The following is a 13,807-nucleotide window of genomic DNA, read 5'->3' as shown; positions in this document are numbered from 1 at the left end:
AATACAAAATCAAAACATACAAAGTATACTCACAAGTTTCCACCACAAGCACTCATAAAAGGAAAGTTGAGAAAAAATGCTTCTTAACAAAGTATCCAAGCATACGACAACAGCAGGTAGAGCGGCGAAGAGCACGTCTGGTTCTGGTGGCGGCCGAAAGCAAAGTGGAGCTTCACCTCATAGCCGGGCGGGACACCCGACTACCAGACAAGCAATTAACTACTGAACCTCCTTGCTGAAAGCTTACGACGGGTTCCAGCTGCCACTGATTACATTCCATATGTTAAAGGACCGTGGGTTTTTATTACGTGTCGAAACAATTTTTATTTATCTATTTTCTGAACATTTGCATTTGCATATCTTCCTCTTTCCCGGTGTGTTTTTTCCTTAAATTGATCGACCTCAAAAGTCTGCCAGTCTGGGGTGCTGCATACGTTTTTTTTTAGCCGGCTCTTAAGGGTTAAGTTGAATAAACAAATTTTTTTCTATATGCACATTAATGAACCATTGCCTAATCATGTGGTCAGCTGATGTTGTAGATACTCCCTGGGTAATAAGAGGACCACCAACTGACTAGGTATCCATTGGCCGGGCATCAGTACCTTTAATGGTGGTAAATCTAACCCCCTTTGCTATTTAGACTTGCTACAGGAAATAAGTAGTTAGGCAATGACCAATTTACTAATATATTGATGAATTTATATCAAATAAACAATTTTTTAAATTTAAAACTTCCAATCACTTTGCTATTAACTGAGAAGCAATAAGTCAAGATGTTTCTAATAAAATAGCAAAATAATGAGTAACTTGAGGCCCTAAAGCCATAGTTTGAAGACCTATGTGCTAAAGCTATCCTAAATGACAAAGAAACTGTTATATACTGAAATACACACCCACCCACAACCAAAGATTGAGATAAAAAAACATCCAAAGGTGCAAAATGATATTGTTATGATACAATAGTTTTATACATACTTACCTGGCAGATATATACATAGCTATTGACTCCGTCGCGCCGACAGAATTTCGAATTTCGCGCACACGCTACAGGTAGGTCAGGTGATCCACCGCGCTGCCGCTGGGTGGCAGGAATAGGAACCATTCCCGTTTTCCATCAGATTTTTTCTACACCATCTGTCTCCTGAGGGGAGGCTGGGTGGGCCATTTAATTGTATATATCTGCCAGGTAAAGTATGTTATAAAACTTTATTGTATCATAACAATATCATTTTTATACATTCAACTTACCTGTCAGATATATACATAGCTGATTCACACCATTGGAGGAGGGTAAAGACAGCTAATAACTGATTTAAACAGAAATCACAACAATCGTTGTGGGTAATAATTAAATAAAACCTTGGTTCCTACCTGTTTAGACTGAAGACTTCATGGTTAATGCCCAGGAGTCTGCTTAGTCTCAAGAGCCTCAGCGAGATATTGATCTATTGCTAAGAGTTCTTGTAGGTCTGCCAAAGGGGTCTTATCCACTTACTTGGCCGATCCTATAAGGGCTATGTCAAAGGGTTTCAATCCACTTATATGACAAGAACCTTTTTTCTAAGGAGCACAATCCCGATCCCGATCACCTTAACCTAACAAAATGTTATTTCTAAGATTGCAAGGAGTCATCCCCGAACTCCTTGCAAACAACCAAAAACTCAATCACAAATACTTTACACATAATTTTCTATGAAAAATAAATAAATAAAAATAAACAAAAATAATTTTATTTTGTACTACCTCGCTTCTAAGACCTATTCACATTCTCTTACTGTCAAAAGCACCAAAGGCCGCCTGTGCGACATCAAGTACTCCTGTCAGCAGAAAATCTTGATACTGTCTCAAAAGGTGAGGTTCATGTACGAATTTAGACAAGGTCTTTAGTACCACTCCATTTAAAAGGCACATTTCTAGCTCCTTACTGGCAAGGGCCACGGCCGCCTGTGCGACACCAAGCACTCTTACCAGCAGTAACCCACAAACCTGCCTCAAAAGTGGAGATTTACGTAATCAAAGACACAGTCTCTATCCAAGCCTATCCTGTAAGATAAACTCACAGTTCCTTACCTAAACAAGGCCATGGCCGCCTGTGCAACATCTAACCGTCAGGTAAGAAATTTAGAGCCCATCCCAAAGGTATGGTTTGGAAATATTAGACTTTTATTAAAAGTTAAGGATCGGTATGTGTCCTCAGTCCCAGCACTGTATCCGCAGACACAAAAGGACCTAGAGAGAAGCACTTGTCATAGGTAATTTTAACATCTCTAAGATAGTGGGATGCGAATACCGAGTTGCATCTCCAATAGGTCGCATTAATAATATCCTTCATGGACATATTCTTTTGGAAAGATAATGATGTTGCCACGGCTCTTACCTCATGAGCCTTAACTCGTAATATTTTAAAGGACTCCTCTGCACATTCGCTATGAGCCTCCTTAATCACACTTCTAATAAAATACGCTAGCGCATTCTTGGACATTGGCCTTTTCGTGTCCCGAACTGCGCACCATAAACTTTGTTTACATGCCCGCAGCTCTTCTTTCTTTTTAAGATAGAACCTAAGAGCTCTAACTGGGCATAAAGTTCTTTCAATCTCGTCTCCTACTAATGTTGAAAGACTTTTTACTTCAAAACTCCTTGGCCAGGGTTTCGAAGGGTTTTCATTTTTTGCCAAAAATAGAGTTTGGAAAGAACAGATGGCTGCGTCTTTCTTAAAACCCACCCGGGAATCTAGGGCATGGATTTCACTTATTCTCTTAGCCGTAGCTAAGGCTATGAGAAAAATACACTTTCTCGTCCAGTCTCTGAACGAGGCACGGTCGGGAGGTTCAAATTTTTCTGATGTAAGGAATTTGAGTACAACATCCAGATTCCAGCTTGGAGTAATTGCGGATATAGATTTTGAAGTTTCAAAACGATCTTATTAGATTGTGCAAATCTTTATTCCTCTGCCAAGTTCAAAACCTCTATTTCTAAATACTGCTGAGAGCATACTTCGGTATCCCCTTATAGTAGACACGGAAAGATTGGATTCTTCTCTCAGGAATAACAGAAAATCTGCTATATTGGTCACAGAGGTATCGGAGGAGGACAGTTTATTCTTCCTACACCATCTTCTGAACACATCCCACTTCGATTGGTAGACTTGAATAGTTGACGATCTTCGGGCTCTAGCATTGCTTTCGAAGCCTCTCACTCTGATCAATCTTTCGATAGTCGAAAGGCAGTCAGAGCGAGAGCGGGGAGGTTTTGATGGAACCTCTCGAAGTGGGGGTTGTCTGAGAGATCTATCCTGTTTGGAAGAGATCTTGGGTAGTCTACTGTCCTTCCTGTACCTCTGTGAACCAACCTTTGTGATGGCCAAAACGGGGCGATGAGAGTTAGTCTCGTCCCTGTTGATGCTACGAACTTCTTCATTACTACTCCTAGCAACTTGAATGGAAGGAAGCGTAAGCGTCGAGTCCGACCACTCCAGTAGCATGGCATCCACCGCTATCGCTCTCGGGTTTCTACTACGGAGCAGAAGTTCTCTATCCTTTTTGAAAGGAACGTCGCAAATAAATCTATCTGCGGGTCTTCCCACAGTTCCAAAGACTTTGGCAGACTTGTTCGTGCAGAGTCCACTCCGTGGGAGAACATGGTTTGTCCTGCTGAGCCTGTCTGCTCTGACATTCCTTTCCCCTTTTACAAATCTGGTCAGGAGGGTGATATTCCTCTCCTCCGTCCATGTCAACAGATCCTTCGTTATCTCGAATAGGGAAACGAGTGCGTCCCCCCTTGCTTTTTTTATATAAGCCAACGCCGTGGTGTTGTCTGCGTTGACTTGAATCACTTGATTTTTTACTTCTGACTCGAAGAATTTTAATGCCAGAAACACTGCATATAGTTCTTTGGCATTTATATGCCAGTCCTTTTGGTTCTTTCTCCATTTGCCGAGACTTCTCTTGCCCCTAGAGTCCGCTCCCCATCCCGTCTCTGAAGCGTCTGAGAACGAGATTTGGTTTGGGTTCCGAACCTCTAGGGACACTCCCTCATTCTTTTTGAGTGGGAGCAGCCACCACTTTAGGTGTTTCTTCGCCTCTATTGTTACCGGAAAGTGTCCGACAGATGGCCCTTCTTCCAAGTCCATGATTTTCTTAGGAAGAATTGCAGAGACCGCAGATGAAGTCTTCCTAGTGACACAAATTGCTCCAGGGAAGAAAGAGTCCCTAGAAGGCTCAGCCACTCCCTGGCTGAACTCCTGTCCTTCTTTAGAAAGGCTGTCACTTTCTGAATCCCTCGAAGAATCCTTTCTTGGGACGGGAAAACCCGAAAATCCCGAGAATTCATCTGAATCCCAAATAGACTAAGTCCTGACTGGGGATCATCTGCGATTTCTCGAGATTCACGAGAAGTCCTAACGATTTTGTCAATTCGAGTGTCTTCTTCAGATCCTCCAAACATTGTTCCTGGGATTTTGCTCTTATCAGCCAATCGTCTAGGTAGAGACGCTTATGCCTTCCAGGTGTAGCCATCTGGCTACGTTCCGCATCAGGTACGTAAATACCTGTGGAGCCGTGGAGAGGCCGAAGCACGAAGCACGAAGCACAAGGCCCTGAACTGGTAGACCTTCCCTTGTATCACAAACCTGAGTACTTCTTTGATGACGGGTGAATAGGAACGTGAAAATAGGCATCCTGCAGGTCTAGAGAGACCATCCAGTCTCCTCTTCGCAGGGCTGAGAGTAACCGAGGCCGAAGTCTCCATCGAGAACTTTTTCCTTTTCCACATACTTGTTCAGGATGCTCACGTCCAGACTGGCCTCCATCCTCCGGATGCCTTTGTACTAAAAAATAGGCGGTTGTAAACCCCGAGAGGAAGGATCCTGAACCTCTTCTATTGCCTCTTTGTCCTTCATCCTATCACCATCTGAAGAAGTCTCTCTCTCAGAACAGGGTCCTTGTACTTCGCCGACAGTTCCTTTGGGGAATTTGACAAAGGTGGTTTGTCTTGAAATGGTATAAGGTAACCTTTCCCCAAGACTGCTAGCGTCCAAGGATCGGCTTTCCTTATCACCCAAGCCCCTACGAAGTTTAGGAGTCCTGGCCCCTACAGATGTTTGGAGGACTTCGCTGCTATTTTGATCCCTTGAAAGACCGAAAGGAGGACTTCCTCGCTTTTCTACTGTCTTCCTTTTTTGTTGGAGGACGAGAGGTGGAACCTCTCCGAAAGGGCACTACCGGAGTACGAGTAGTCTTTCTCGCCACTGTACTGCTGGTCTCGTTTTCTTGGAGGATTGCACTAATAGATCTTGGGTTGCCTTTTCAGCAAGGCGACTTTGAAATCTCCTTCACAAGTGTGAAGGAAAAAGGTGATCCGAGAGAGGAGCGCACAAAAGGGCTGACCTTTGTGAAGGAGATACCGCTTTGGTTAGAAATGAACCAAATAATGATCTCTTCTTCACAAATACTCCTGATCCAAATAGAGATGACAATTCTCCCAAACCATCTTGACTGCCTTATCCATGCAGGATAAGATGCAATGTAACACTTCAGGCTCCAAAACGTCTGGTTCATTTTGCCTTCTTGGCCAGCACTCCAAGGGAAACAATCCAAGAAGTTAAATAACTTCTAGTACATGGAAAAGTCCCTTAAGGTGCTGATCCAATTCTGACATGCTTAAATATGCTTTTAGCTGAGTTCAAAGCATGTTTTCCTTGATGCTTCAACCAAGCTCGAAAAATCCGCCTCTGCGGAAGATGGAAGCATAAGCCCCATCTCTTCTCTGTCCTATACCATATTCCTCTCCTACCTCCTAGCTTACATGGAGAGAGCAAAAAACTGTCTTTTGAGCTTCCTTCTTCACCTTCATCCAATTATTCAATGATTGAATAGCCTTTCTCATTGATATGGCTGGCTTCATTTTTCAAATAAATACGAAGAAGATTAGGAATCTTCGTACTCGAGAACAGAGATCTTGGAGAAGGAGGAGCTGCAGGGCTTAGAGAGTCTCCAAATTCTTGAAGGAGAAGAGAGGCTAACACTTTATAATTAGATACCCCCTCATTGTTCGGGGTTTCTTTCCTCCAACACTTCATCCAACTCCATCATAGAAGGGGAGCGAGCTCTCTTATGAGAATCTTTGTCTGTAGATCTATTCCCTTTAGGAGAAATACTCCTAGAAGGAGAAAGACTAACAGATCTAGAAGCTCTCCCTTTCCTTTCCACTAAATCATTCTGAGGACATTGAAGTCGAAACTGTAACCTTCAATGTACTAGGTTGCTTCCTTGAATTAGGCTTCTATTTGTAGGAGACTCGCTATCTGAAGACATTACATGCCTAAGTAAGGATCTTCTGTTTACTCCTTGCAACTTCTAGCTCTTCCCGTTCAGCTGGTGCTTCGCGCTTGGTTGACTCCTCTCGCGCGGCTGGCGCCTCGCGCTCGGGCTAGCGCTTCGCTGCCTGGCTGGCTCTCTCGCGTGGCTGGCGCCTCGCGCTCGGTTAGTGCTTCGCGCCTGGCTTGTGGCGCTTCTCGGCAGTCTGGCGCTTCGCGCCTGGATGTCGCTTCGCGCCTGGCTGGCGCTTCTCGCCTGGCTGGCGCTTCTCGCCTGGCTGGCGCTTCGCGCCTGGCTGTCTTATCACACTTGGTCGAATCCTTGCGCGCGGCTGGCGCATCGCATCTGGCTAGCGTCTCGCGCTTGGCTGGCGCTCCAGTCGTTTTCCTTAGAGAAACTTCTCTTAATAGTTAAAGGTTTGTTCTGAAGAGTAGTCCCTTCTCTGAATCTTCCATGTCCCGATGTCGGATAGCGCCTGGTTAGCTCTTCGTGCCTGGCTGGCGCATCGCGCTCGGCTGGCGCCTCGTGCTTAGCTGCTAGCTCTTTGCGGTTGACTGGCATCCACGCCTGCTGGCGCCTCGCGCGCCCGAATGCGCGGGTCTGTGAAAAATAGACCCCTCATCCGAAGAAGAATCTTCTTTTCTGGGAGGTTGATAGTAAGGATTTTTTACCTCTTAACCGAAGATTAATATCCTTTCTTCTTGGAGGGTCTCTGGAAAAGAACTCCGACTAGAGAAGCAATAGACTCTTGCATATCCTTCAATATTTTAGTAGTTTCTTCTCTTTGATCAAAACGAGAGGAAGGAGAGCATTCTTTCTCCATTCTCCCCGACTTAGCGGGAGAAGGCAAAACTTTTGCTTTCTTGATTTCCGTCGGGGAATCCTCCGAAAACGTTCCGGACTCGAGTTTATCCCCGATTCTTCCCAGATCCTCTTCAGGGGACGAGAACGATCCGCTGATCTCCATCCTCTTTTAGGTGAGGAATTCTCAGATGACGAAAAACATTCACGTAGAACGCTTTTTCTAATGCGTTCTCTGGCAGTCTGTGGCGTTACAGATTCTGCCGAAGAGACGTCTGACTGGTGGGGATTCTCCACAACCTCCGTAAGGCTTTTGACATTCCTTCTCCTCTGGGCTTGGGAGCTTGAAAGAAGTCTAGGCCTGGGAGCGTTGTGAAGCCAATCAGGCGCCTCCTCCACTTACTGGGGAAATTCACATCAGTTTCCACAGCACTAACACTTTGTTTACCTTCTATAGCAGCCATTTTACGCTCCATTTTCATAAGCGCTGCTTTAAGGCTTGCGATCTCCGAAGCAGAGTCCGTAGGATCTGCATTAGGAGAAGGTCTGAAATATTAGAAGGAGCATTCATAATGTTAGAGGAGGGTACAATATTACTCACCAAACCACTTGAAATTGAGAGCTAGGCTTGGTTTGGAAGATGACTTCCTTAACCGGTCTTTCTCTAATTTCTTTAAATAAGAAGTTAGAGACTTCCACCCTTCAGCACTCAAACTCTCACATTCATGACTAGTGTTATCTATAGAGCATTCATACTTCCTGCATATTTTACATACAGTGTGAGGATCAACCGAAGCTTTCGGCATTCTCACCTTGCACCCTTCATTCACACACATCTCACCACACTTCCAGGATCAGACATCATGATGAAAATTCCAAGCCAAAATCCAATAACGGTCCACAAATGAGGGCCTCAGAACCAGAGAGTCGTATATGCCACTTTTTTTATTTTTAAAAATTAGTAAATTGGCCTTAAAGTTTATCATTCATTACTCTGGTTCTAAGAAAGATATCGATTTAAACTTAGTTTCATATGAAAGCTATACTCTTTTATAAGTTTTTTGTGAAATTTGAAAAAAAATTGTTGGGTGCGCTTGCGCGCTAGCATTCAAAATGTCTGCCAAACTCCCATTTTTTTTTAATATTTGAGTCATAACAAGCACTTAAACCATAATTGAATGTGTTAAACGATAATAAAGTGTTATCATATTGTTGTAATAATGATGATGATATTAATAAGAGTAATAGTAATAATACTGGTAATAATAATGATAATAATACTATTAATATAATATTGATAAGTAATAATAGTGTGCTGAAAAGACGATACATTTTTGTGATAAGAAACTGAGAATTGCTAATGATAATAATGATAATAATAATAGTAATAATAATAACAATGGGAATAATAATAATAATGATAATAATAATGATAATGATGATAATAATAGTAATAATAATAATGATGATAGTACAATAATATTAGTACTAATAATGACACTGATGATGATAACCTTTCATCATCATAATACATCGATACTTATAATCAATCACAAGAAAATACTATAATAGAATAGTAATACTATTGTCATAATAATAATGATAATAATAATAATAATAATAATGATAATAAATAATGAATAGAAATAGAATAATTATGATGGTTGTAATAATGAATGTTTGACGATGATAACCTTGAATCACCATGATGTTTAACCGTCAATAATACACAATAATATTATTATCATAATATTTTTTTTTTTACTACTACTACTACTACTACTAGGGGCCCCCATCCTTTAATAGAAGCTGCAATGTGAAGGGGACTTAACTCGATCAGATTGCAGTCTGTTAGCTCCAAACATCGCTACCCCAGCTGTGACCCTCATCCACTACTACTACTACTACTAGTACTACGCTATTATTACTGCCAGAGAAGACATAATGTACTCAAATAAGAGTAATTTAGACAAAATAACAGCACAACACAACGGATAATCGTAATCTCCCGCTATGATCACTGAAGTGAGATGTAAACATTGGCGGGAGATTGTAAAGCTGCGCGTGATTGGTCGATGCTTCACGCGCCTTATGGGGAAAAACGCTCATTGGCCTAGAATTCGCTACCCGCAAAGTGACGCGCGCTCTCATTGGCTTAATCAGCGCTAGTGATATGCGTCTATCTGGTCCTCATGAACCGTCCGAGCGGCTGCCAGCACCGCTCGAAGTCATGTTCTTTCCTGTAGCTAAATCGATAATTCCGACTGTCCCAGTAGGAATTTCGAACCGTATGTAAATGGTGGAATGGCCTAGAAATGCCTCAAATACACAGAGAAAGGTTGCAAATCTACCAGTATGCATACTCCAAATCCATGGAAGTGGCATATACGACTTTCTGGTTCTGGGGCCCTCAAATAGAGTATGCCAGTACAACGATCCAAATACGTCACCAAAGGGTCCAAAACGAAGATCAATTGTAATTCAAAAACGAAATCCAGCCGGAGATACCAACAACGATGTTGCCAGTATGGCCGACAGAAAAAATCTGATGGAAAACGGGAATGGTTCCTATTCCTGCCACCCAACGGCAGCGCGGTGGATCACCTGACCTACCTGTAGCGTGTGCGCGAAATTCGAAATTCTGTCGGCGCGCGGAGTCAATAGCCATGTATATATCTGACAGGTAAGTTGAATGTATAAAAATGTTATTGTTATTAAATACAATTAAGTTTGTTCATACTTACCTGGCAGATATATATATAGCTGTATTCTCCGAAGTCCGACAGAATTTCAAAATTCGCGGCACACGCAGTGGGCGGCCAGGTGGTAGTACCCATTCCCGCCGTTGGGAGGCGGATATCAGGAACTATTCCCATTTTCTATTCATATTTTATCAGTGCCACTGTCTCCTGAGGGGAGTGGTGGGCACTTAAATTATATATATCTGCCAGGTAAGTATGAAACAAACTTAATTGTATATAACAATAACATTTTGTTCATGAAACTTACCTGACAGATATATATATAGCTGAATCCCACCTTCGGATGGTGGGAAGAGACAGAATAGGATTTTTTGGGAAAAACTAAATTAAGTAGATGATATACATCTGGTTCCTCACCTGTTAGCATAGCCGACTTCGTGATTACTGTCACCAAAGTCTGCTTCTGCGTTACTAGAGTTGCCAGCGAGGTAGAGACCTGTAATGCTGGTGCGCTCTAGATGATCTGTCAACGGGGCGTGACCACAATGTGACTAGACCATATGACCATACTTCTGAGGGCAACGAAGCTAAAAACCACCACCTGACCTAACCTATCAAAGTTAGTTCCATAACTTCTAGGCTAAAGAAAAGGAACGCGCCTCAAGCGACCAACCCTTACAAAGTTAAAAGCACACCCTATCCCTTTTCTATAGGATAGGATTCGTGTTGCTTGCTGCCCCCAATAATATATCTACGGATATGTATGGTCCTAGCGACTTACAGATCTCAAATGTCGTCTTCACATCCCGTCGGGAGTGTGAAGCGAACACAGAGTTGCTTCGCTAAAGCGTGGCACTCAGGATGTTACTGAGTGTCATGCCCTGTTGAAATGCCTCCGAGGCCGCGCCCTCACCTCTTCAGCATTCATATTAAGAAAAAATCTCAAATCTTTATGCAAACATAATGAATGAGACTCTTAAAAGAACTCCTTGACTATAATGCCAGGGTGTTCTTGGACATGAACCAGTCTGGTCTTTTACGGAAACACCGCAGATTGTCCGTTGACCTCGACTTTCCATAGTTTTATCAAGATAAAACTTGAGAGACCCGACAGGGCACAGGACTCTCTAATGCCCTTGCCCAACAATTTGTGCCATACCCTTGGTCTCCAAGCCTTCGGTCAAGGGTTAGACAGGTTTTCGTTCTTATCAAGAACGGAAGGCTTAGAGGACAGACCGCATTATGTCCTTTAAAGCTAACACCTCTGATGATGGCTAAAAGCTCACTAACCCTCTTTGCCGTGGCTAGAGCGGTTAGAATGTTATCCTTTCTGGTCACGTGTATTAAGTTTCGCAGAAAGGATAGGTTTCGAAATGCTTTTGGCATCAGAAACTCAGACTAACGTCTAAGTTCCATGCCGGAACCTGCGATCCAGAGAATGTCAAGATCTCCCCAGACCTCAAAGATCGTGAAGCTTGTTGTTTGACAGAACCGAATCTCTGAGCCTAGAGGCCGACAACAACATATTTGCATATTCTACAATAGTTAGGACTTCTATCTTATCTCATACTTCATACGGAAAGATAGAACCATAAAGAAATTCACAGAGGTCGAGGTGGAGGAACAGTCATTTCCCTTCACTATCTCCAGAAAACGGCCCCCCCCCCTCCGATTGAACACTGAAAATAGGCAGCACTGCTTTGCCTTGGCCAGAGACTGCCATTAATCTTGAAGATCTTATCGCTTCTCGATAGTCTGAACGCCTTCAGACTCAGAGAGGAGAGATATTAGATACTTCACTAAGTGACGATGTTAGATTAACACCGATTCCTCGGAAGGGTCTTTGGACAATTCTCTGAATTACCTGACCTCTGTGAATCCAACCTCTTAGAGGCCAACATGTGGCGACTAAAGCTAATCCTCTAGGATCATGAATAAGGGACACAACTTAAGAGGAAGCTCCTTCGTCTTCAATATTACGAAAAACCTTAACGAAAGGACGCCCTCAGTCTCTCCTCACTTTCGACATACTTCTAAGTGGGATTACTCAGACGTCAGTAGTTGTTGCCTTCGATCGAGAAGACCCCGCACGGACGTGCACTAGTTTAACTAACCTCTTGAGGATCGTTACGTTCCGTGCCCAAGCCCATAACCAATTCTCTCTTCTTGAGCTATGAGAGAGCTGAGAAATTATCCGAGATGATTTGGGCCACGCATCCAAACTCACCCCTTCGAGGAACTGGAGAGCCGACCAATTTGGCTTCCAATTCTTTCAGACAATGTGCCAGAACATCTGTTCCTCTGTTCGGATGTCTGGCACCCTCTCGCTATCACCCGAGGTGATCCTCAAGCCGTTGAAAGAAAATTAGAATTATTACAAGATCTTTGATGTTATTCCAATTTCTTCGTGAGGAAAAATTGTAGAGGTCTGAATTGCTGTTTATTCAGGGAAAACAAGCTTCTCCAGCGAGGAAATGGTCCCCAGCAAACTCATCCATTCCCTCACTCAGCCTGCTTCCTTCCCTAAATAAGGCTGCGCTTTGCATAAGCAGGAGAGCATTATTATAGTGCTATGCCGCGGTAGATTCGTACAGAATTCTGTTACCGTGCGGTAAACCCGCACCGAACAAGTATAAGATATATCTTGTTGAAATTTTCTAAGTAAACGGAAGGCATGTTCATTCATGATTACTAGAAATTTCCTCAACCCGAGGCTAAAATCCATGATTGTAGGGCAGAGAGACGGTTTATTCAGCCATTCCCGCAAGGGAGAGAGACGTAACCAACCGCGCATGACACCGAGCTAGCCGGTACTGCGTAGATCATCATCACAGTAACAGCAGCCTTGTTCATCGTCTCGCACTATCTGCCTGAGTTGCCAGCTACTCCTTTTACGAAGGGATAGGTATGAAATTATCGAGCAAAAGGAAACTCTCAAGCAGGCATATTTAAACGAAACAAAATTCGCTAAATACAGAAGCTGAGTTGGTGTTGCAGTTCAATTAGAATACTTCTCGTCTAACCTGAAGAGTTGTTCTTACTCCGAAAACTCTTGGAAGGTTGAAGGGAGTGTCAAATAAATACATTAGAACAACAGTTCTTTCGGCTTCTATCCGCAGAGGTAAATACGATATGCGTATATGACTTGACCCATGCGTTAGCAAAATGACGCAAAGATAAACTACGTAAGTATTGTAGTAATTTGAACATCGAATTCTCTACTACATCTTTCCTCGACGAGGAAGAGAGAAAGAAAGGAAAACGACTGTCCACGTTCTAATGAATGAGACTTTTTTAAAAGAACTCCTTGACTCTTTGCCAAGAAAAGGGAGTAATATTCGAATAGAGATCATCAGAGAGAACCGAGATCGAAAAGGACCGTTCAATGTTCTTATGATATTGGACATAAGACTTCCTGGATCTAGTCTACAAGTCTCTTTTTCTTACTCCCCGGATGAGCCTCTGAAAATGAATGAGAGCTCTTCTGAAATTTTGTTAATGAGTTTATCCGCTTAAACGATAAAAACGTTAAAATCTATGTCAATGAGAACTACCCCATTTATGAGGGGTCCCCCACTTAAATGACAAAACGTTTAGTATCTTGACAATGGGGAAAACGTCCTTACTTGACAAAACTATTAGCACTTTGCTAATAGGGGAAACCCCTTTAACATGACCGAAAGTCACCCAGGAATCCGAGTATATAATCTTCCCGATTCTCAGAGAAATCGAAGAAGAGGAAAGAGGGATCGAAGAAAAAATTCGGGTATGTCTCTCCGCTAACTCCGAATCCTTTTTAAAAATTTCTGTAAAGGAATGTCCTGTGGAGAGTCCTGAAAAAACCTCCTCTTGACGAGCGTTTAGAAAGCGTCAAGCGTACCTAAGAAACGTCCTGAACAGCAAATAAGACGCCTTCTACAAGTCTTTTCTCTCGCAAAGTGTCCTGCCTAGCTTCCACCGAAGCATCCTGGCGAATGTCCACAAAAG

General features: G+C 42.9%; 1 protein-coding gene across 1 annotated transcript in view; it reads right to left on the bottom strand.

Moving 5' to 3' along the window:
- LOC135203457 (heterogeneous nuclear ribonucleoprotein U-like protein 1) overlaps window positions 1-13,807 on the bottom strand; it is a 69,803-nt gene that overhangs the window by 35,754 nt on the left and 20,242 nt on the right. The window contains exon 2 of the mRNA XM_064233185.1: window positions 7,522-7,664. Within this exon, the coding sequence (XP_064089255.1) occupies window positions 7,522-7,664 (143 nt within the window). The remainder of the gene's footprint in view (window positions 1-7,521; window positions 7,665-13,807) is intronic.

This window comes from Macrobrachium nipponense, chromosome 24, assembly GCF_015104395.2.
Source record: "Macrobrachium nipponense isolate FS-2020 chromosome 24, ASM1510439v2, whole genome shotgun sequence".
In the NCBI taxonomy this organism is placed as follows: Eukaryota; Metazoa; Arthropoda; class Malacostraca; order Decapoda; family Palaemonidae; genus Macrobrachium; species Macrobrachium nipponense.
Note: the sequence above shows the minus strand (reverse complement) of the source record. Positions and strands in the feature narration are given on the sequence as shown.